Source organism: Blennius ocellaris (assembly GCF_963422515.1).
Source record: "Blennius ocellaris genome assembly, chromosome: 21".
In the NCBI taxonomy this organism is placed as follows: domain Eukaryota; kingdom Metazoa; phylum Chordata; class Actinopteri; order Blenniiformes; family Blenniidae; genus Blennius; species Blennius ocellaris.
The window spans coordinates 7,336,823-7,359,297 of record NC_137670.1 but is presented as its reverse complement, the minus strand read 5'-3'; the positions used below and the strand labels follow the sequence as shown (position 1 = coordinate 7,359,297).

Below are 22,475 nucleotides of genomic sequence, written 5' to 3'. Positions count from 1 at the left end.
AGAACTAACTTTTAGCCTATGTGGGATTTTATTATATTGTATTCTAATCAAGGAAGTTGCTTATTATCAGCATCATTTTGGAAAGAGATCCTCTGTTTAATGGCAATGCATTGCCTTTATATTAAACCGAACAGGACCTAAGACCAATCCCTGTGGAACCCCACAATTATCTCTGAAGGTCTGTGAGATATAAAAATCAATCTTTACTAAAAATGGTTAGAATTATGTTCATAAAACTACATGAATACAATTCCTGATAATCAAATCTCTCTTAAAAGAATCTTTCAGAACAAATAAGTTTAGCCAATATTGCAGTAATACATAAATAGCACTGCATTTCTTTGATATAAATGCTTTTATTTATTTATTTTTTGCTGATTTGTGTAGTTTGCTGATCCAAAATACATTGAAGATACACACTGCAACAATCTCTTACTATTTTATTCTATTTTATATGTAAATTATTACAACATTGGCTGCCACATGCCTGAGTGGACAGAAACTGTTTCGTCTCTGTCAGGCCACCATTTGGCCTGTGGGCCTTATGTTTGCCACCCCGTTTTAACACCTATTCCAGTCGTTATAATACAATGCCAGTCGTCATTTTAATTGTATGGCCACGCTTTGGCGACAAGTCTTCCTGAAAGCCAAACAAAAGAGGACAATGGCGGGTCAGCTCCGGGCCGCGGTGTCCCCCCAGCAACATTAACCCAAACACCGCGTTACCATGGAGGCCCCAACACAACCGCGGCTCTCGAGTGAGAGAGCGAGCCGACAGGGGTAGCGGCAGGCAGCCGGGACATGGAGGAGACGCCGCCCGCGGAGGACCGGCGGCTGGACTTCATAGCGGACTACGTGCTGCGGACGCTTAAGCTCAAACAGGACAAATGGCAGAAGTGTGTGTCGGCGGAGGAGAACCGCCAGGTGCTGCAGGGGTTCCTGGACCGGGCCGAGCAGCGGACGCTGGTGGTGTGCGTGAGCGCGGCGGGGCTCCTGCGGGCCGCCGCCTCGCTCGCTGAAGCCGGCGGCTGTGGGAAGAACAAGGCGGTGTTCTTCATGAAGGCCCGCGGAGGAGCCGCGCTGCGCCCGGAGACCATGAAGGACGGCGTGGTATGCGGGGACCTGTCCTACACCCCCCTGGACCAGTTCTCTGCGCTGGTAGAGGAGGTAAGCGCCATAAAGTTGAGTTAATTATTGTTAGAGGGGAAAGTTAATGTTTGGAAACGTTTTTTAAAATCAGGGAAGTCAAAACTCCAGTGCATTGCTGCCAACTTCTCAGTAAGAAACTAACAAAAAAAAGAGTTTTAAATCTCGGAGCAACCAATTTAGCATGAATAAATATGGGCATGTAATTAAAAATATGGATGTTGGAAGGGAAATAACAGAGAAAAGGTTAAATTAAAACAGGGGTATTAAACAAAAGGCCTGCTGGACAAAGCTAACTCACAAGAGGCTTAAAACCAACCAGCCACTAAGCAAATTGGATGAATTTGAAAGAAAAAAAAATTGTTCAGAGTAGCGGACATTGAGATCAAATACGTATACACGACAAAGTTTCAGCTGAAAACCGTATTTTTTCCATTTTTGTTTTGCTGCAACAATTTGTTGCACAGTTTACACAGAAACAGCAGTAATGCTAACAACCATGTAGTGTATATGCCAGGCCACAAGTTGGCGCTGTTGGTTGTTTTTGTAATGAAACCACACATGCACAGAGAACAATATGCTATAAACATTGACAATGGGCACCGTTTTCATAAACTTGAGTTTTCAGTGTCTCTGAGCATCGTTATCGTGTAAACTGACCTCCAAATCACTACAAAAATGTTCTGTTTTCACTCTGAAATGTTATGTAAATGGGGCCTAAAACAACATAAATATGTCTAAATTTGTGGTTAGCAACCTATTGATCAAGTTGTTCTAAATTAAACATTTTTAACATCTGTCTGAAGACACACGTCTCTGGATTGGCATCACAATCCAGGCATGAAGGGCTCAATAGCTCTGATTTGTTTGTGGAAAAAAAGTGCACTTGTAAAGCCAGATTGCATCGCTTTCCTTTTTAGTCTGCTGACAAAAAGAACCTCTTGGTTTATGGACTCATAAACACTTTTGACTCAATCTTTATTTAGCACATCGTTTGAGTTTATAAGAGTCGATTTGATTCATGCTACACACGCGGCTCAAAAACATTAAGGCTGCAAATTACGGAGACTCCTCTTCAACTGTTCTATTCCAGATTGTTGTGCACACGGTTTGTTTTGAGTTAATCAGTCACTATTTAAGTCTGGTGTTTTCAACGAGAAACCTCCACTACACAGGACGGCTTGGAGCAGAGCATATGTGATGAAAATGTCTATGTTTACACAAAATCCCAAATTTACAACTCTCTTGACAATACTCTAATCTCAGCATGAAGCAGATGGAGCATTGATTACTCTACAGAGGAGTTTGAAGTTACTGAACTCAATATGACCTCACTTCCTGATATAATTCACATTATGATTTTAAAGGTTCCATAGACAAATGAATCAATGTACTTATTTACACTCGTTTTATACTTTTAACTAGTCTGTAAGCCATTAAGCCCTCAGGCAGGGTGTTAAACACATTTTTTTTCCCAGGGGACAGATACAACCTAATTTTATCCTGAGTGTGCTGAATCGGTAAAATAATGCCCTAATCGCCTTTTAATTTCAACTTTAAAGCTTTTATTCGCAGCGTATACATGATGTAAAGATAAAAATCAATTACTCCCCAAAATGACTAGAATCGCAACATTAAACAAATTTTAAATAAAACATTCTGGTGCAAAATACAGTAAAATAAAAAAAAAAACATAATTTGTGTCCTTCCACTCCTCCAGGTCGTGGCCCCGCTGCTCTCCAACAGCCACAACCACACGGAGTGGCCCCAGGTGGTTTCCCAGGACATCCGACGCCACGTCCACTCTCTCCAGACCAACGTGTTCGTGGTGTCCGGACGAGTCCAGGGCAGGACTTTGTTGCCTCTCCCCGCGGGCTCGGAGGGAGTGGAGCGGGCCGACAAAAGGTAAGCAAACAGCCGCGAACCCGCCGAGCGTGGCGACGATGCATCATTCTGAAAGGCCGTATTTGTGAAAACGCCACAGCGGGGACGTCGCCTTCAAAAGCCTCGTCCACTCCGTGGAGTCCGCCGTGATCGAGTGGAGCCATCAGATTCGCGCCATCCTGAAGAAAGACTCCTCGGAGGCCCTGCTGGATGGCAAAAGTCCCACCCCTCACACGGAGCTGCTCTTCTGGAAGAACAGGTCAGTATCCCCCCCCTCCCACCCCCCACTCGCAGGATCTCAAACTTCCCTCCTCTTGCTAACTTCTCCCGCTGATTACTCAGCTTTCAGAGCTCCCGTGCTGTCAAGTGAAAAATGTAATTTGCAGCCCATCACTTGCTTTATTTTGCTGTTCCAGTAAATGTGCCCACGTCAGCAGGATTAGGGCTTATCGTCTAGTTTTATCACTTGTTTTCTACCGAACAATGAGAGAAAAAACACGGTGTGCACACCTTAGATCAATTTAAATATACTCATTTACGCTCCGTTTAGATTAATATACAACTTGCATCGGGGCGTGCCTTTATTCAGTGTATATTTGGAGAAGAGACCTTGAGAAAAAAAAGCAATCAGTTTCATCAGAGCATACTTTTTATAAAATTACTGTCATGTTAAGGTAATGAAGACAATGTTTAATGACAAAAAAGCAAAAGTGCTAAGTAGGGCTTGACAATATACTGCACATAACCAGGAATAGACGCCACACTTTACAAACTACACGCCTCTTCCTTTATTACTTCAATTCTCAAATATTCTCAAAAACAGTTTTCAGTACCAGACTTGACAAATTCATAGAAAAACATGAATTACTGTCCGACAGTCGGTATGAAAAAATGAATCAAAAAGCCTATTGGCATTAATGGAATTAATTGAATAAATCACAAATGCTATAGATCAGATGGAATATTCATCAATCTCAAAAAAGCTTTTGATACAATTAAGCATAACCAATAATCAACAAACCGGAATGACATGGAATCCGGGGAATTGCTTTTCAATTGGGTGAAACGTTATGTAGAGGACGAGAGACAGTCTGTGAGGCTGGAAATGTTTACTTCTTCATGCCTGGACATTACTTGTGGCATCGGAAACTATTCATCCATCACTATATTTATTCACCCTCTTGCAAAATCCCAGTTGATGTGTTTCAGTTGCTTGTAGAAATGTACCAAGATGCGAGGGAGCATTTCTTGTGCTGGCTCCCCGTTGTTACTTTGAACCATTTTGTTTTCCATATATTAATTACATTTTCCCGTTTGAAGATGTGCAGATTTGGAGTGCGTCCACTCCCAGTTAACATCCTCTAAGGTGACCAAGATGGCCTCGCTGTTGGAGGCCGGGGAGAGCAGCTACTTCCCCGCGTTCCTGAACATGAAGCGCGACGCCTTCGCAGGTAACGTCTCGGCCCACGCAAAACGCCAGCATTGCGAACACCGCCACTCTGACTTTGATCGCTCGCCAGCTCTTGAAGAGGCGAAGGACATCTGCACCTACCTGCGGCCGCTCCAGCGCTTCTTTGAAGACATGGAGAGCGTGGAGTTTAATGAGGTCGGGAGTCAAATCGGGCCTTTGATGCACACGGTGTGCCTGGTGTGGGCAAACTCCAGATACTACAGCGCTCCCGCGCGCCTCGTCGTTCTGCTGCAGGAGACCTGCAACCTCCTCGTACAGCAGGTCTGTTTTGTCTCTGAGCTTTGTCGCCTGTCACTTCAGAGTGGGTGAGCAGTTTTTTCCATCTTTCATGTTCGGTTCTGGTGTGAAGGCTTTTTCTCTTCAGACTGTCCTCTATTGCAGTAATTCCCAACCTTTTTCTCGGCACACACAAGGTCACTTTGAGGTCGCTTAACTTTCCCACTGCAGTCTGACGGAGGTCGTGTTTAAAAGGTAGTGTGAACGATCACGCAAAGGAATCGGATCTCAGCAAAACAAATCAGGATTGAGCGTCAAGACTTGCAGTGTGAATGTAGCTTTTGTTGTATTCTGTAACGATGAGGTAGGGCTGTGCCGTGTGGCGATATTAGATCGTGAAGGATTAGAACGTGTTCATGATCTGACAAAGTAGATCAGGTGCGACAAACTCATTTTCACTGAGGGTCACATCAGCATAACGGTTGCCCTTAAAGGGCCAAATGTAACTGTAATACAGTATAAATGTAAACAAATAAATGTAACTACTCCTCATTATTAAATAAGTCTGACTTTATTACTTATTCATATTACAAATATTACATATGCATTTGCGTAGATATAAAAAAAATTATTTGCTAGTTGCTCTGTTAAGTCTAACTTTGACATACATAGCTCCATGCTTGGTGTCAAAATGTGGACTTATATTGTTCTCTTTGACAACCGACACGCCTCATGACACAAAAAACATACTGTTTTTTTCTCCTTGAAGCACAAACATGTATTCGCCTTCCCATTCGCTGCTCGCTGCCACGTGCGGTTTCTCACAGGGGGTTGTCCGCCGTCGGGTGGAACACAGGTTCGGCGCGGGGAATATCTTAATATGGACATGCACAAGTGCAAGAACTCCTTCCGTGCCAATAAAGTCACACATAATTACCGTAATTTATAGAATGTTCGAACCTACGCTGACATCTATCGAATAGACGCGCAGCCCAAGTCTTCTTTTCCTGTGAGGATCAACTCTTTGGGTTACACAACGTCTCGGGGTGTTTAGTGGATTGGTACCACTTCAATTTTTCACCAAAAAAAGACTCGATTCTGGGGTTTTTCTCTCATTTCTTACGTTTATAATGTAAAAGCTTAAACTTAGTAGTTTTGTAACAAAAGTGAATTAAATGCTAACTCACTGTTAGAAAAAAACTCCAATGGCTTTTCGCCGGACTCCTGTGTGTTTGTCTCCTTGAGGTGATTCAGAATTTTGACACTCACCTATTTTCTAAATGAAGTGAGCTTTGCAAGCCCCCACTCGGGGGATCTTTAGCACATCCCTGGTTGGGAGCCACCATACAGGAAGTTTGTCTGATTTTTTGTTTGCAAATGAGAGATCTCTGTTGCTCGGGGTGATACGGGAGCTATGGGGCCCAATTTGTCCACAACCCCCCCCCCCCATCCCCCTCTTTGGATTGTGTGTTTTCTATCCTGTGGCGCCGAACCACCATCAAACCACAAATGCTTGGTTTGAATTTACTTCTCTGGGAACTCCAGAGACTAAACTGTGTTCCAAGTATTTTTTTTTTGTGCGTGTGTCACTTTGCAATATTTGCATTATTACCCCCCGAGGCGGCAGACTGAGCCCACGATAAAGTATTAAAACTCCACGAAGACGTGCAGACGCTAAGCAACACCGGGTGTCGAGAAAGAAATACAGTGTAATCAAATAGTCCAACATTTTGAGGAGAAAGCTAATTTGTTTTCATGTAGGATTTAAGTAACAGGATCAAAACTACACAAGTGGCAGTTTTTTTTTTTTCTCTTTCTCTTTGATTTCTTTGCAGCAAACTCAGCAGTAATCCGTCTCAGATGCAGCAGCTTCTCCTTTTTCTTTTTGGAGAGAACAGCAGGCCTCACAGTCTGCCCCGACACTCCGACGCTGTCAGATAGCTGACGACTTGTTTCGGCTCCGACACGCTCTGATGGCGCCGTTGGAATTCGGAGCACGAGCTCACGGCTGTGAAGTGTTTGTCTTTGAGTTGGAAGCGCTGCATCGGCTGCACTGACGTCCTGAAATTCAAACACATTTTCACCAATTAAGTCGGACTGAAAACATCACGGATTGACGCAGGTTTATGCTTAATGTCACACATCATGGGGGTCAAATGTGTGAAAACCATGCAATAGAGTGTCAGATCAAACAATAAAATAAAAAAGAGACTGGGGTTTGGGGGATTTATTCTTAACTTAGGCCCTGTTTTCTAAAACGATACACAGAAATGGCACAAACGCTGAAAACGTTGTAGTTAGCCTACCAGGCTACGAGTGGGCATTGTTTTAAGTAATCAAGCTACACAAACGTTATGTAAACGCAGCCTAAACTTGAAAACTAAAATCAGATTTTTAGGCCGAACCCAAGTATGATAAAGAAGAACTTTTCCTGTCGACCTTTGTGAATCAAACTGGCTCGTTCCTTTTCAAACCAGGCACGGGGGTACCTTGCACCTGAGGAGATCCTGAGGGGAGAAGTCCAAGAGAATCTCCTGAAGGTGCAGATGAGCCTGGAGATCCTGCGACTCTTCAGAAGTACGTACGAGGACCGCAGGGCCAACCTGAAGCAGTATCAGAGCAACGGCAGCCCGGTTCGGCCGTGGGACTTTTCCCCACAATTGATTTTCTCCGGATTCGATCGGTTTACCAGCCGAGTCCAAACCGTCAGGGTGAGCACCAAAACCCTTCGGAAGCTTTCCGTCTTTATTTGCTTGGAGTTAAATCTGGAGTTTTCTCTTCTGCGCAGGACATCTTGTTGACAGCTGAGGACTTGTTGAAGCTGGAGAAGCTGGAGATCGGAGGCATCCAAGGCCGAGCTCTGAGCCTTCAGGTCCAGAAGCTCCACCAAGAGTTCACAGATACTTACAAAGTCCTGACAGAGAAGCCGTACGACTGTTTGGACTTGAACAACACGGTACGCGTGATTGGGTTGGTTACTTTCCTGGAACTCTAGAAGATGTAAACCTAATTATGCTATAAATGATTCCTCCTATTGAGATAGCTATAAAGAAAAATAACCCTGTTTCCAAAGGTTCCATCTTGAGAGCTGTTATTAAAAACAAATTGCATTTTCAATGACCCAGAACATTGTTGTCATGAAAATAGACATTTAGTGTTTTCAGTTTTTTTTTGTTTTAAATTTGTCAACGAGGTCTAAAATGTTGCCATCTAACTTAAAAACACCAGAGCTCAGTGTAATATTGTAGATAATTGCTCACCATTCACTAGGAAGTAAAGCAACCAGGAGTGTTTATATTGTAAGTTGAGATCGAGAGTATTTTGTTTCCTTTCTCTGAACAATTCTGGCCAGGTTTTTCAGCCAAAACATAGTTCTTTTTATATTTTACTTCTTATCAACGGCATCTCGCTGCTTATCCGAGATGTTCCTTGGTTGGAGCAAGAAAAGCAATTTTCTTTGCCGGTGAGAAGTCGCCGATGCTCCCCGCTGAATGGCTTTGAGTCAGTGAGATGTGACAACAGAATGTGCTGCGCGAGCGTTCGTCCCGGCTATTGGTCGCAGCTGAGCTGTCTGCCCCGCAGGACTTTGACGAAGACGTGAGGGAGTTCAAACTGAAGGTGGAAGACGCAGACCGGCGGCTCGGCGCCGTCTTCTGTCAGGCCTTCGACGACGCCCCCGGACTGGAGCACGCCTTCAAGGTGCGCGGGTTTAATCTCCCCCTCCCACACATGTAACGCACACTCGCAACACTTAAAGCATGAAGCCATCTCCACCTATCTGACGTCTGCAGGTGGTGGATATGTTCGGCAGCCTGCTGGAGCGGCCGCTGGTGGCTGCAGACGTTCTGGACAGATACCCCCTCCTTTTGTCCATGTTCGACAGAGAGCTGGACTGCTGTAAACTCCTCTACAGCAAGCACGTTCAGGCCGGTGAGATTCATGACAAACCCTGTGTTACGGAACAGTTTTCAGGCCTAATTAGGTTAAAGTTACAACTCTTCAAAAGTAAACATGTGCCTGTTCTTTCCACCTTGTGGAAGCTGCTTCCAAAATAGTTGCGTTTTCAGTGGCTCCGATCGCCGTAGACATGTAAACAGACACCCAAAACGCAATAAAGGTTTCACGTTTTCACTTGAAAACATCTCACAAACAGTCCCTGAGACACCTGAGTTAACGTTTACGCTGCTAATTATTTGGCACTTGCCACAATTTAAAATAGTATTTTCAGACATGATGGATAATTTGTCTTGTTTAGAAGTTATTTACTTATTTTTAGTCCATAATTTTACAGTATGATCTTAAATGTATATTTAAAAATCTTATTTCAAGTCAAATGTACTTGCTGCAAAGACAATTTAGATAGTTTTATTCGTTTTAAGTCATTTTCTTCTCAAATTTAGTGTTTATATTTTATATTTGGGCTCCCCTTTTTTCGCAGTGTACTATTTAGTAAACTGCTGTCAAAAGGGGTTAAAATGACCTTATAAATAAAACCAAAAACCAAAAAAAACCACCAACCAAATTCCTTTCACCCGACCGCAGCCACTTCCACGAAAGAAGGTCTCTTTTTGTAGTTTTGGTGACTCTTCAAGTCCGAGCAAGTTCTCTTGTCACTCAATTCTCTGCTGACAAGCGTCCTTAAAAACACTGGAGCGGACTGAAACCAAGTTTGAGATCAGTGAACAGTGAGATCCATTAGAAAGCCGCAAGGACACTGAAAGTTGTTCCAGGGATTAAACTCGCAACGCTCTTGATTTGAGAACTCATTAATTAAAAAGAGCCACATCTTTAGAATTCTGCTGACTACCAAGCTCTCAGGCTGCTCTTAAGTTGGGGTGTTTTAAGAGTGAAAACAATCGTGGAGAGTTACGCGCTGACCTGCATCTAGAAGTTTCTCTTCTCCGACACAAATGGTCGTGGTTTTACTGATGATTCTTTAGAGAAGGAAAACGATGGGAAAAATCACATTGAAATACAATGAGTCATGGCGGCAATATGGAGAGAAGAAGACCACCGGAAGTTTCTGTTCCATCACAACTTGTTTGAATAAGAGCCAACCGAATCGGATGCATTCAGGACGTTAATTGGCTCCTCAGCTGCGTTTGTGTCATGAATTTGTTGTCAGTTTGATTGAATTCTCTACGATCAAAGGATCAAAGTGTCCTGTTTACATGAGCACTGAATAACGTGGTTGAATATCATCTGATTTTGTTCACAGATCAATCCCACGTTTGGAACTCGCGCAGATAATTCCACACGCAGCTTTACCTGAAAGATCACCAGTATTAAAGCTAGAGTCGTTAGGTCAAGCTACTTAACTTCGATTGCATTTAAATCCAATGAACCAAGTCGTAAACAGTTTTTGTGTGCGTGAACCATCTCACCATGACGCTACAAAACAGCCATGCGCAAAGCTCTGAATGTGGGGAACAATTCCATGTGTTCGTTACATGGATTCTGGTCGGATGTTAAACAGGGTTACGCTGATCAGACTGTATCAATGGAATCAGGTGGAATCGATTACATGTCACGATTTCACAAAATATATAGACTTAGTTTTCTTATGTTCCACGTAACCACTTGTGGGTGTGTGAATTCCTCTCTCTTTGTAACGAAGAGTAAGCCCCTGCAGAGAATTCTCAATTCGGCTGCTTGTATCTGTGAAGTCGTTGACCATCGTAGGTCTCCTCTTTACCACAACACAGTACAACAACAACAACTACCTCGTTGCTACTTTAGCCTCGGCCTGCAGGCGTCCACGACGAGATCATTAAGTACTTTTAGCTTCTTCTTTTTCTTAGCCATCTTCCCCAGATGGTCAGACATCAGCATGGTAATGTCACGACCACTGGAATTCAGGAATGCTTCAGTGCACACTGTGATCTCTGCCAAAGGGGAGTACCGACTCGGCAGGGTGCCGCCAGTTTGTCACTCACTGCAAATGTCTTTTAAGCTCATGAAGTAAGAAGTGGTGTTAATGCGCTACAAATGTGTGCTTGCTCCTGGCCTTGTATTCACTGATACTTTGCAATTGAATAATATAGGGAAAAAAATGTGTGCAAATGGTTTTGGACCTCCTCAGACTCGGCTCCGGTGAACAAGAACATGCCCGCGGTGGCCGGCGGGCTTCGGTGGGCCCAGGAGCTGCAGCAGCGCATCCAGACCCCCTTCTCAAAGTTCAGACACCTTCCTTTCCCGTGAGTATCCACCCTCCACTCTCTGATTCTGTCACAGCGCAGTGTGCTTGCAAATTAATCATTCTGCGACTTGCTTTTAAACCCCTGCCCTCCTCCTCCCTCCCAACCAGAAAAAAAGGGTATAGCATATAACCTTTCTTTGAAATTTCATCTTGTCGACAGGTGCCTGGAGTCGGCAGAAGGACTTCGGGTCATCGGCAAGTACGAAGAGATGATGCAACTCCTGGACAGGTGTGTGTGTGTGTGTGTGTGTGTGTGTGTGCGTGTGTGTGTGTGTGTGTGTGTGTGTGTGTGTGTGTGTGTGTGTGTGTGTGTGTGTGTGTGTGTGTGTGTGTGTGTGTGTGTGTGTGTGTGTGTGTGTGTGTGTTTCTATGTGTTTCTTGTCTCTGCGTGTTACATTATGTGTCATCATTCTCCGATGTATGTATCACTGAACAAAGAGAAAGATTTAACGGAGACAGTGATGAAACAGGACGGCACTTTAGTGAGCTGTAAACACACACACGCGCACAAAAAAAGCAGCCCTGAACTAGATCAGTTGCATCGTTGACATATCCACCCCCCTCCCCCCCTCCCCCTTCCCCCTTCCCCCTTCCGTAATTTCACGCCAACGCCGTTCGTGATTCCGTTAGCGTCCCGCGTAACATTTATGAAGCGGCCCCTGGTGGAATACTGCGCAGACACCCGGCTCCCGGCATGATTTATGTTCTCATTACCGCCGCGCCGCTCGGACAGATTATTTTCACACGGCTCCCATAATCCCACACGCCCCGCCACCGCTGCCCGCTCGCCGCCGCCAAGTGAGGGATGGCCTCCAAGACCACATCCAACATCAAAAAGCTCGTGAGATAATGCAATCCGTCGGGAGGGGAAAGTCAGAACCAAGAGGCTCTGTGCGTCTGTGTTTGAGAAGAAAGATCACACAAAGATCAGAGGAATCACTCTGTGGACATCATTTAGCTTTTTTTTTTTCCCCCTTTACTTTTTTAACTTATCAGACCAAATACGAGAATATAATACAGAAGCATTATGTATTCTAAACAGCGGCTCAATATTTTCTTTCTTAAAGCTCTTAACTGCAAGACAGTTTATCGCCTCAAACATTTTTCACAATTACACACTGTTTAATTAACTCAAGTAAAGAGTTCTATGCAAAAAGGAAGACAATGAATCAAAGGAAGCAACTACAACTGCCCAGAAAACGATATTACACAGGTTTTCTTCATTTTTCTGGTGTTTTATGATTTGTGGTGTACTGGTTAGCAGCTCAGCAAGAAGACCCCTCCTTGTGCACGCAAATGCAAATGTTTTTTTTGTTTTTCAAGGTATTTTCCTCAAGATCATCTGTCTCATAGATGTCAAACACATTTTAACCGATGTTCCATATACAGTTCAATTTCATCTTGAATCAGCAGGACTGGTAAAATAGTCCCAAAATTACCTTTAAATTAAAACTTTAAAATGTTTCTTCGTTGTGGCGAAGAGTATGTGCGGAGGAAATTGGCAATATTTTTGAAAGAACTGAATAGTTACTCTTGAAAATTACTACAATGTGAACATAAAACCAATTTAATGAGATTCCCTGTTGCAAAATACTGTGAAATGTCCCAAAAAGTTCTGTAGCTGTTGCATTGTGGGTGTTTTTACAAATTCCTCCTGACTTAAGGCTAATGCTAGTTTGCGAGCTTCATGGCAGTGTCACCGCCCTATGCAGGTGTTTTCTTTCTTTCGTTACTTAAAAAAAAATTAAATGAACATCAAATGTAAGGAGAAACCAATTAGTTGCCAACAATGCAACTGGCAAATGTATTGAATTGTGCTTTAAATATAATCCTAAGCTTGATTCCTTTCCTGTTCTGATTTGTGGGTAACAACCAGGTTGTTTGAGATTCGCCATAGTCGTCCTATGAACGCTCTCAACCCAGAAGTGGGACATTCCCAAACCCCCCCATAATCCCCAGCTGCCTGATCGCTCTAATAGACTACAGTAATTTGCCATAAACTGCCAAATGAATGTATAATGCACTGTGTTGTAAACAGGGAACGATTTCCAGGTGCGAGCGGGTAAGCGAGCTCTAATGAGCCGGGATAATTGAAAACACCTGTGTGGGCTTGCAGGAGCCTCTCCACCTCGTATGCATAAACATTTGTCTTTGCCGGCATTTTGTTAAATTGCTCGACTGTAATTAATGTTAAAGAGAGCATTGCATTCAGGTGAGCTTGTTCAAGGGCCTCCAGATCCTGCATGCCTTACTGCGACATTTCGCCAAATTGAGTCATCGTTAATCTCAGTTGCCCTCCCCCTCCCCCCCCCCCCTCCGCCGACGACCACCACCGCTGCCACCAGTTCTTCTGCGAAATGACGACAGCAGTCATTAGCAGGGATATTTATCATCACCCTCAATGTGTGTCCAGTGTTACGATGCATTTAGTCGAGGACTCACCGGCTCCCCCGAGAGAACACACGGGAAAGATTCCCCTCTGATACCAGTGGATGTACCGAGCATCTCGCAGAGGGATTGAATGGGACATTGTTAACAATAGCAATTCATTTTAATTCGTACAGTTCTTTCTTCTTAAAATCCCAAATGTTCAATCAAATTTCCATAATGTAATTGTGTGTCTTTGTATTAAAACAAAAGGAAAAGATTTAGAATATTTGGTAGAGTGCGAGGGAGAGACAGAAGTCTTGATATGAAGAGATATGAAGACCAAAAATTTAATTTTAATGAGATTTTTCTTCTTATTTGATTGATGGCAAAGTCAAACACTCACAGAAGTCTAGAAATGAGTCAAAAATCTCAAGTGTTCCACGTGAGCGAGGTCTCCCAGCAGTCTAAACCTAGAGCAGTGGAACTGGAAAATGGTCCGGAACCACTTCTAACTGTGAGCTTTATTAAATAGAAACGTTTTAAGCCTAACCTTAGTTAGAGTTCCGATGTGGTTAATGTCTCTATAATTCACAATAAATTCACCAGCAAGGTTACTCTGCTTTATTTTTTCATAATGAGTTTTCTTCTATTAGTCTAGAAAGTTAACACATAACCACCAGCTGCTTCGTAGCGCCAGTCCTCATTTTGACTGAGAGTTTAGCAGTTTACTCATCTCTAGTAGTTGTTTTTTTTTAATACAGGGTAGTAAAGTTTAATTGTTGGGTGAAAAATAGCAATTGGATTTAATTGAGAAAAGACAATTAATCCACGAAATTGTGTCGGCTTTGTGGTTGATGGTTCATTACGAGATCTATAGCGATATTATCATCCTCACCTACTAGGTTACAATACGACTTCATCACAGAAGAATGAACTCATCTGAACTGTGCGCCAGTAAACTGCTGATAGAAAAGGTTTATTGTATTTTTCTCCAGCAGAGAAGAGCTCAAATACAACATTAAGTGTTTGGAGGTTTAATGTTCTCAGTAATGATCCACGCTGGCATTAAAAGCCACTTACTTATCATTGAAGAAGAAGCAATAAAAGTTCAGCTTCAGACCTAATTCCTTCAGTCTGTAACATCCAAATCCATAGATGAATGTGTTGTTTGTGCTTCTAAAAGTTGAGCCAGCTTTAAAGCTGAGAGCAGGTGAGTATAGGCATATTTCATTTAGCAGGTCTGACTGATTCAGAGTAGGAAACTTACACTTTTACCCACCGATTCTCTGCGTTTTGTCTGATGCTTAAAAAACATTGCGTAATCGGGCTTGAACTCTGAAACCTTCTCCTTGAATTGAGCCTGTTCTGCTCCCTTTTTCAAGGCTGTGGTCACAATCCGAAGGTTTGTTTTTCCAGACACTTGAATTTCAACTCCATGTCTTTCTGTACTTTGGTTACAGTGGGTTTTTCCACCAGTGTGTGACTTTACTGTATTGTTTTAGCACTTTGCTTGATCGGCGAAATTGTCAGCAGCTTTTCCTCGAGCCAATTTGAGGATGTTTCAAGAAGAAACTCTATTAATATAAGTATGATGTGATGAGTCAGTAGTTGGCTGTAACCGTTGAAGACAATATGCGAGAGGACAAAGGTTAAAAAGCTTCTGAATTAATCGAGTCGTCGTGCGCTCTTGCAACTCTTCCACACGCCCATTATTTCTGCTCGACGGGCCTAATATCACTCCTGCACTTCATGTCCTCCCAAACCGGAGTAATGGGATGATGAACAACACCAGTTCTCTGCCCTCAATTTACTCCCGTCACAAATTAGGAGCCCTTGTTATGCCGTAATAATAATCATCGCCGCCGCCTCCGATGAGCACCGCCGTTATTATACATATTCCAGTCAGGAACAGGACGGGCATCCTCGCTCATTACCCCCGCAGACAAAATGCGGCGTGATTTATGGCCATGACCGAGGCGTTTGATTGCCTCTGCGTCTGCGGTGCCACTATCAGGAAATGAAGCTCACAGCAGAAATCCAATAAGGAGCATGCGGTGCGCACTGAGGTTCTCATCATAATCGCAGCTATTTACAGATTGATATAGCTGTATGGAGCCCTGACATATTGTCTGTTCCCAGACTCCTCGCAAGATGAATCAGCGTTTATCCCCACATTACCCCCGCCTCCCTACCCGCCGTCCCCTCTGCTCTTACCGTCGGCGTGATAAGGACGAGCACGTCACGCTCCTCATTGTGTTTACGACCTGAGAGGATTGGGGAAAATTGCTCAATCACACGCCTTTTAGCTGCTTGTTTTCGCCGCTTATGTTGATTTCCACGACGCCAGCCACTCTCACGCCCGATTTGAAACGAAAACTCCGTCCCCTCGCGCGCCTCCGAGGGGTGGGAGCTGTTTCTCTTCCTCTCGCCCGTCACGACAACTTTCGTTTCAGGTACTCCAGCGGCCTGTACGAGGCGTGGACGGAGAGCGTGGGCGAGAGCTCCCAGTACAACCTCGGCCTGCCGCTGATCGGCAGAGACCCGGCCACGCAGCTCATCTCCGTCAACTTCAATCCGCAGGTTTCTCAAATTAAGCCCACAAGCTGCAGAGAGTGATCCCCGGCAGGCAGCTGGATGCTTTAGTGCTTGTAATCCTTTAGTACAGAATAGGCTGCCAGAGATTTATTAGTTTGCTGATTTACCAGACTAATCTGTTTTATTAAATGTCAGCCAGCGAGTGTCAGTCACCAACCTGCAGCTCTTTTGAGACCATTAATTCGATTACCAAATTGTATTTACTACACATGTGAATATATGTTTCTCAGTGCCTTGTCATTTTTGATGAATTGTGTCTATAAAAACATTTTTAGTATGTAAATACAGAAACATTTTATTATGGCATTATCTTAGTGGTTCGGATAAAATAAGATAAAATAAGCTGTAAGTGGCCCCTGAACTAAAATGGGCTTAAAACTTCTTGTCTAGATACATAAAATATTAAGACACAGTTGTTCTCAGGTGTACACATATCTGCACATAAAATACCCCCACAATACAACCCGAAAACCTGCGAAGTGCAAAAGGTTGTAAAAAGATGAGTTTTTGATGATAATATTATTATATTTGAAAACGTGTTGAGGTGAATCACTCTGATGTACCTGTAATGTACCCTGCCTGTTCCCAGCTGGCCTCTGTGCTCAGGGAGGTGAAGTACCTGGAGGCCAGACAGACGGTGAAAATTCCCGAAACCGCAATGCAGATCTACACCACCAGGGGCCAGCTGTGGCAGTATGTGGCTAACCTGGAGCTAACTGTGGGCCGATACAACAAGGTGGGTTCACGTGTTGTTTATTGCTTGGTAACACAATCAGCATATTGAAATCTTAATTTAAAAAAAAATTTGTTTCTTCATGAATAGTGACATTTTTGCGTTTTTACTGAAAATAAATGGTTACAAATGTATATGACCGATAAAGACAAATTGTGTATTTTGTCTTCATGAGAAACTTTCAAATAACAACCTGAGATGAGTGATCACAATGATGCAGAAATTTAGCAGTCTTGTAATACCACTTTTTACCACAAGATGATACATTGAGTCACTTCGCATCTCGAGAAGAAGCAGCAAATTCAGAGGATTTACTTTTCAAAAAAGGCTTTATGGATGGACAAAATTGTCATGCAAGTTGTGCAAAAAGCAAAAATACAACATTAGAAAAACAAATGAATGAATGAAACACATCGTCAAACCAAATAACAGAACGAAAAAGCCTGGGCGTGATTTCTAAATCATATTGATTAATGTTTAACATTTGTCTTACACCGGAAATTTGACTTGTCTCATAGGCACAAGGAAGAGTTATTGAATGTCAAGATAATCTTAACTGTTTAATTACTCTCCTCAGTAAATCAGGGATGTCAAATGTATGGCCTGTGGCCCAAGACTGGCTCTAACATGTCAAAATCAAACGGACAATTACCTCACACAAGTAATTGCAGTTTCTGGCTCTGTTTTGACGAACCAAGCTTTTTGTTAATGGAGCGTTCATACACTGCGAGGGGACGTTGGTGAAAACATACAGGCTGAACGCAGCAATAATCATTTGTCTTCAGAAGAGACACATTTTTTTCCAACATTAGCCTGAAAGAAAACACTGTCTCAGAGAGGATTCTGCAAGTTTGCCGAACAAAATAATTTGTTTAATTTTAGTCATTTTAGTGAGTAGCACAATAGGACTTCTTTTTCTTTTTCTTTTTTTACATTTGATTAGAATTTGCGTGAGTGAAAACTGAATCAAACTGTTGCGTATTGGGTGTCCGTTTGCACAACAACAGTGCTCAGAGCAACAGAAACTGCAACGTTTTAAAAATGGAAACGAGGGAAAATGCAACTTTTCTAAAATGCTCTGACTCTGTCTCTATCAAAACCGGAAAACGTAACGTGAAATGCTGCTACTGCAGATGCGCACCAAACAACAGCACCCACTCGTTTTCCACCATCCGGCATGAACAGACTTCATTTTCAAAAACGTTTCAGTGGAAATGTGAAACTTTTCTGAAACAAAAACCGTGTGTTTTCAATTAAACCGTCATGTAAACTGAGAAGATTTTATTTATTTTTTTTATATCTACGACACGGCCCTCTGCCAGCATCACATTTTTGAGTGCCGGTCTTAATGAGAACTGAGCGCCGGGGCAAAGTGGCAGTTTCAATAATGTAGCATAGAACAATATGCGAGCAATCAGTTTTGTAATTAACTGAGCCACACGGAGGACTGCTCTTGCAAAGCTCAACCTTATATACCCCAGCTACCTCAGAGAAATGATTAGTTCAGAAAAAAAAATAAAATACTGCAATTCATTGCTTCAGGTAACTAAAAAGTTCAAGTCCAATTAAGTGACAGCGACATGGAACGGTGGCCAAACAGGAGCTTTAATGAGGACGGCACGGCGTCTCAGCCCGCGGCCTGCACACACATTCCAATGCAAGTGAAATCACACCTTCCCATGTCTTCCTTGGCTGCAGGTGCTGCACTCCGTGCTGGACGTGGAGCGTCCGCTGGTCCGGGGCCAGCTCGGGGACATCGATGAGCAACTCCGAAAGGCCGAGGAAACCCTGAACTGGAACAGCCAAGGTCTGGACACCTGCTGATAAGTCGCTGATACAATGGAGCGACCATAGGAACAAAGCCGCTGCTTAGCCGTGCAGATAGTCTTAGTCTTTTTTAGTCGTGCCTGTCTGGGGAAAATGAAAAACAAAAGTGGTTTTCATACATCACAACACACTGGAGATGAATAACTTTTGGCTCGTGGCATTTCAGGATATTCAAACGCAGCTTCAGAACTCCAAAACACGCAGTCAGGAAGTGTCACACTGAATAATACACAGACATCTTTGCTTAAATTCCCCCTACACACACACACACGGCGGTTTTTCTTTTCACAGTCCTACAGTGGAAAGTTTCAGCTTCATTGTGCACAGTTTCAAACCAATACTGTAATGTTAAGAAAATATCAGTCTTATGCCAACGAGGTCAATGATATAGCTGTTATAACTTTTCTATAGATAATTGAGTCAGAAAATATCACACTAAAGTAATCTCGTTCTTATGGCATGTGCATTTCTTTCTTTACTTGTTATAAAACTTTGAACTGAAAGGTCCCATGTTATGCAAAATTCACATTAGAATGTTTTTTCTAACAGCCTGTGTATGAAGCCCCAGAAGTGAAGAACGTCTGTTATTTCCCTGACTTACTTGCTCCACTTTTTAGTAAATGTGTGTTCATACTGGCCAATCAGAGATTTTTCCATTCATGACATCATACGGGGAAATAACCACTCATTCTGGTAGTGGATACTCACTTTGACCCTCCCACGGGTACATACTGTACAAACTTAGCAAATTTACTGATATACTGAATAAAGTCAGTTTAATATGAACAACCGTCACAATTACCCATCGTTAACCGTCCTTAACATCCCCATAATCAACAGTCACCTCTGTTCTGTTTATCATTTATTTAAACACTCATTGCAGATGGACAAGAAGTATTAAAAAAGTATTCTTCTGCGTTTTTTTGCCCCAGTGTTGTTTTGGTGATTTTATTTTGACGATAATGTGATAAAAATACAAGCTGATTCTCAGCTTGGCTGCACCTGCTCACAATCGATATCGCCATGGACAAATATTATGAGAACGATCAATATTTGACATCACTAACTTTATAAAGATTTAAAAACATCTTTGAATGAGAGTTTATATAAGTTTTATTATAAAAGATGTACCCCACTGTGCTCAGTGACTCATCAGGAAACATGAAACAAATCCATTGAAAGGTTACAACGGGACTCTGTGGAAACATTTGTAGGTTGTTGGAGTTAAGATATATAATAAGCTATGGATTTTTTTTTTTTAGCTCAAAACAAGACAAATCGAAGACACATTCCCCCCCGATGGTTGTGTTTTTGTGATTTCGCCTTGAGAGAAAGCCACATGCAGTGAGTTTGCATGGCGGTGGAGTTTTTTATTTGATAAAAAGAAAATCATCTTTACTGCTGTCGTCACTGTCAACACAATGACTCAATGGTAAGTCGACACTGCTAATATGGTCTCCATATGGCTTCTTTTGGAACCACATGGTCGCTGACTGTCATCCTCTAATGCAAAACCATGAATTTATATTGAAAAGGATTACTGTGATCGTTAAGAGTTTAATTTGAGTTGTAAAATATTTGTAATGGGCCTGGCTTTCTTCAAACAGTTCTAAACGTATCTGTAGACCATGGTTATGTTAACATTTACTGGCTGATTGGTGAATTATTCCTGTGCAAAGGAGGATTTGTAGCTCAAAGTCTTTTGCATTGAATTAATCATGGCTGTCTTTTGAGCTCAATGTGCTCACACTGGAAAATCCCAGTTATGATGGAAAATGCAGGCGAATGTCAAAATGTTGAGTTTTTGCAAGACCTGATATTCTGCTTGTTGCGTTCGACTGTTTTGAAGAGATATTTCCTCTGAGCCTTTAAATACATCAGACAGCAGAGCAGATTCTGGCACTGTGCGTAGAGGCTAAAGTCAGTGCAACTCTGACATCTTGTTCATGCTGAAGGAGGAATTTAGGAATTTTTAAGGTGCAACCTCTTACAACCTAAATTAGTCATTTCTTTCACAGACAAGCATTTCTAGGAGGGGCTGGGATTGAGAGCCAAACTCTGACCATGGGAAACTTTAGGCTTTGTTTAAACCACAACGTTTCATGTGAATATGCATCGTTTTTTTGCATTTTTCTTTGGCGTTTACACAGTTTTGAAAGTGACGTCTGTTTACATGGAAATGGCAGAAGTGCCAAAAAAGATTTCATCAGCATGCCAGGCCAGACCTCGTGGGCGCTATTGTTACCTTCTCCAATGAAAGTTGGGGTGAAGATCATGTTTTTGTCCACGAGTATTTATTGATTGATTTATTGTTTTGGATGGATGTATGTATTTGACCAACCTTTCACAAAAACTATTAACCCGAATCACATGAATGGTTCAGGGATGATTTGTCATCATTGATGGACCATTACATTACTGTCACACTTTGCTGAGACGACAGCGCATCAAAGCCATTTCATATCAATCGTTTGATGTAAGCGGTTTCTTACACTTCATAAACTTTCATGTTCGACTTTAAATATACACATTTGTGTGGTTGCCACAGTAGAACTTGAACCATAGCTATCTTTCTTGATTTCTGCTGGAGTTCTTTGTGACATTTTGTCTTTAATCCTGGAGATAAACACGGAATTGATTTGCTCAGTCACTTATGTTGTTGTTTTTTTCCACCTGTTGTTAAGGCTGCATTCAGGCGCCTATATTGCCGCACGGCAGATATTTCTTTGTGTGGTTATTTGTAGATTATTCCAGAAATACCTCCACCCTGACATTCTCCTCCATTCTCGTTGTTTCTGGGGCAGAGCAGGCTGCTCTGAGATGCAGAGAGGCTTTGCATTTTGAACAACATATGAAAAAAAGAATAGGAGAGGTGTTCAATCATTGATAAGCTTTGATTGACGTGGAGCTGGCAGGCACGTTGTGGTTCCTTCGTCTCCACGATTCCCAGAGGACGGTGTCAGAATCGAAAAGTGTTTATGGTACAAGCCAGTGCACTCTGCCGTCTGTGGGGACCGACTTGCAGCGGCTACACTCTCACTTGGTTTATGTTGAGTTGTGTGTGTGTTCATTTGGCAGAAGAGCACGGGATGGGCATTTTCTTTTCAATATATTTTCTGGGTCTGACAAGCATTAGATCTGGCGGTGGGGCGGGGCGGGGCGGGGCGGGGGGGGGGGGGGGGGGGGGCTCTAAAGTGAATTTTCCGTGTTGGAAATGTATTCATTTTATGTTTTTTCTGATAACATCGCGTTGTGTTATATTAGCGTCACATCCGCACGCCCTGTCTGGAAGGCTAGCATCCTATCAAACCCAAATCCTGTGACAAATCCTCTTATTAAATCGGCGGTCTTATCAAAACTACCATGAAAATGAGTGAGAATATTTCCGCTTTGGTTAACAGTGCATACAAACCACAACATACAGGCTCGCTCTTTAACCGCAGAGACCTTATGAGCATCGCAAGGTCCTACATGGACGTCTGTTTTCTGATCGCACATGACACATAACTGAGCCAAGTCCATGTTGACTTTTGGCATCTGTGGATGTTTGATCACAAACTTAATTTATTTTCATTTGATCTTGAGTCTTACATTTTTGTATTTTGCGTTCATCTTTTCAGGCATGTAGGTTCTTACAAAAACCTTTTACATGTTTCAACAGCGTTCCTTCGTCTTCATTAGATATGTCATCTGGCGGTGTTGTATGATGTGTCTTTTATCAGCTGCTATTATTGAAGCGTGACCAGTCTGTCAAAAGTGACAGATCGGTCACACCCCAGATTGTCCGTATGTTTAATAAACATACTTTAATACAACAATGTGCCGGTAAAAGCCAAAATACACATAAAAGCCCGGTCAGATACTTCTCATGCTGCGTTTGGTCCAGGAGTGCGAGACGGGTCTTTGTTCGCTACCTCTTGATGTTTTGACTCCAGACTCTCCCAGAACGTATTGAAATGCCTTTGTTTGACAACTGTTTTTCACAGTCAAAAAAGTGTTGTCTGGGCCACAATATGTGTCCACGCCAGCGTGTG

General features: G+C 42.7%; 1 protein-coding gene across 3 annotated transcripts in view; it reads left to right on the top strand.

Annotated features, from left to right (window-relative positions):
- Positions 1-801: 801 nt before the first annotated feature.
- dnah9 (dynein, axonemal, heavy chain 9) overlaps positions 802-22,475 on the top strand; it is a gene marked incomplete at its 5' end in the record, with an annotated part of 163,638 nt that continues 141,964 nt past the window's right edge. Inside the window, 14 exons of one of the 3 annotated variants that reach the window (XM_080516868.1) lie at positions 802-1,167; positions 2,870-3,051; positions 3,131-3,289; positions 4,351-4,481; positions 4,551-4,762; positions 7,195-7,428; positions 7,506-7,673; positions 8,300-8,416; positions 8,509-8,668; positions 10,800-10,914; positions 11,077-11,145; positions 15,740-15,866; positions 16,471-16,617; positions 18,313-18,421. In XM_080516868.1, the coding sequence (XP_080372994.1) occupies positions 802-1,167; positions 2,870-3,051; positions 3,131-3,289; positions 4,351-4,481; positions 4,551-4,762; positions 7,195-7,428; positions 7,506-7,673; positions 8,300-8,416; positions 8,509-8,668; positions 10,800-10,914; positions 11,077-11,145; positions 15,740-15,866; positions 16,471-16,617; positions 18,313-18,421 (2,296 nt within the window). Of the gene's footprint in view, positions 1,168-2,866; positions 3,052-3,130; positions 3,290-4,350; positions 4,482-4,550; positions 4,763-7,194; positions 7,429-7,505; positions 7,674-8,299; positions 8,417-8,508; positions 8,669-10,799; positions 10,915-11,076; positions 11,146-15,739; positions 15,867-16,470; positions 16,618-18,312; positions 18,422-22,475 lie in introns of all 3 variants that reach the window. The other 2 variants (XM_080516869.1, XM_080516867.1) reach the window with 2 other exon arrangements.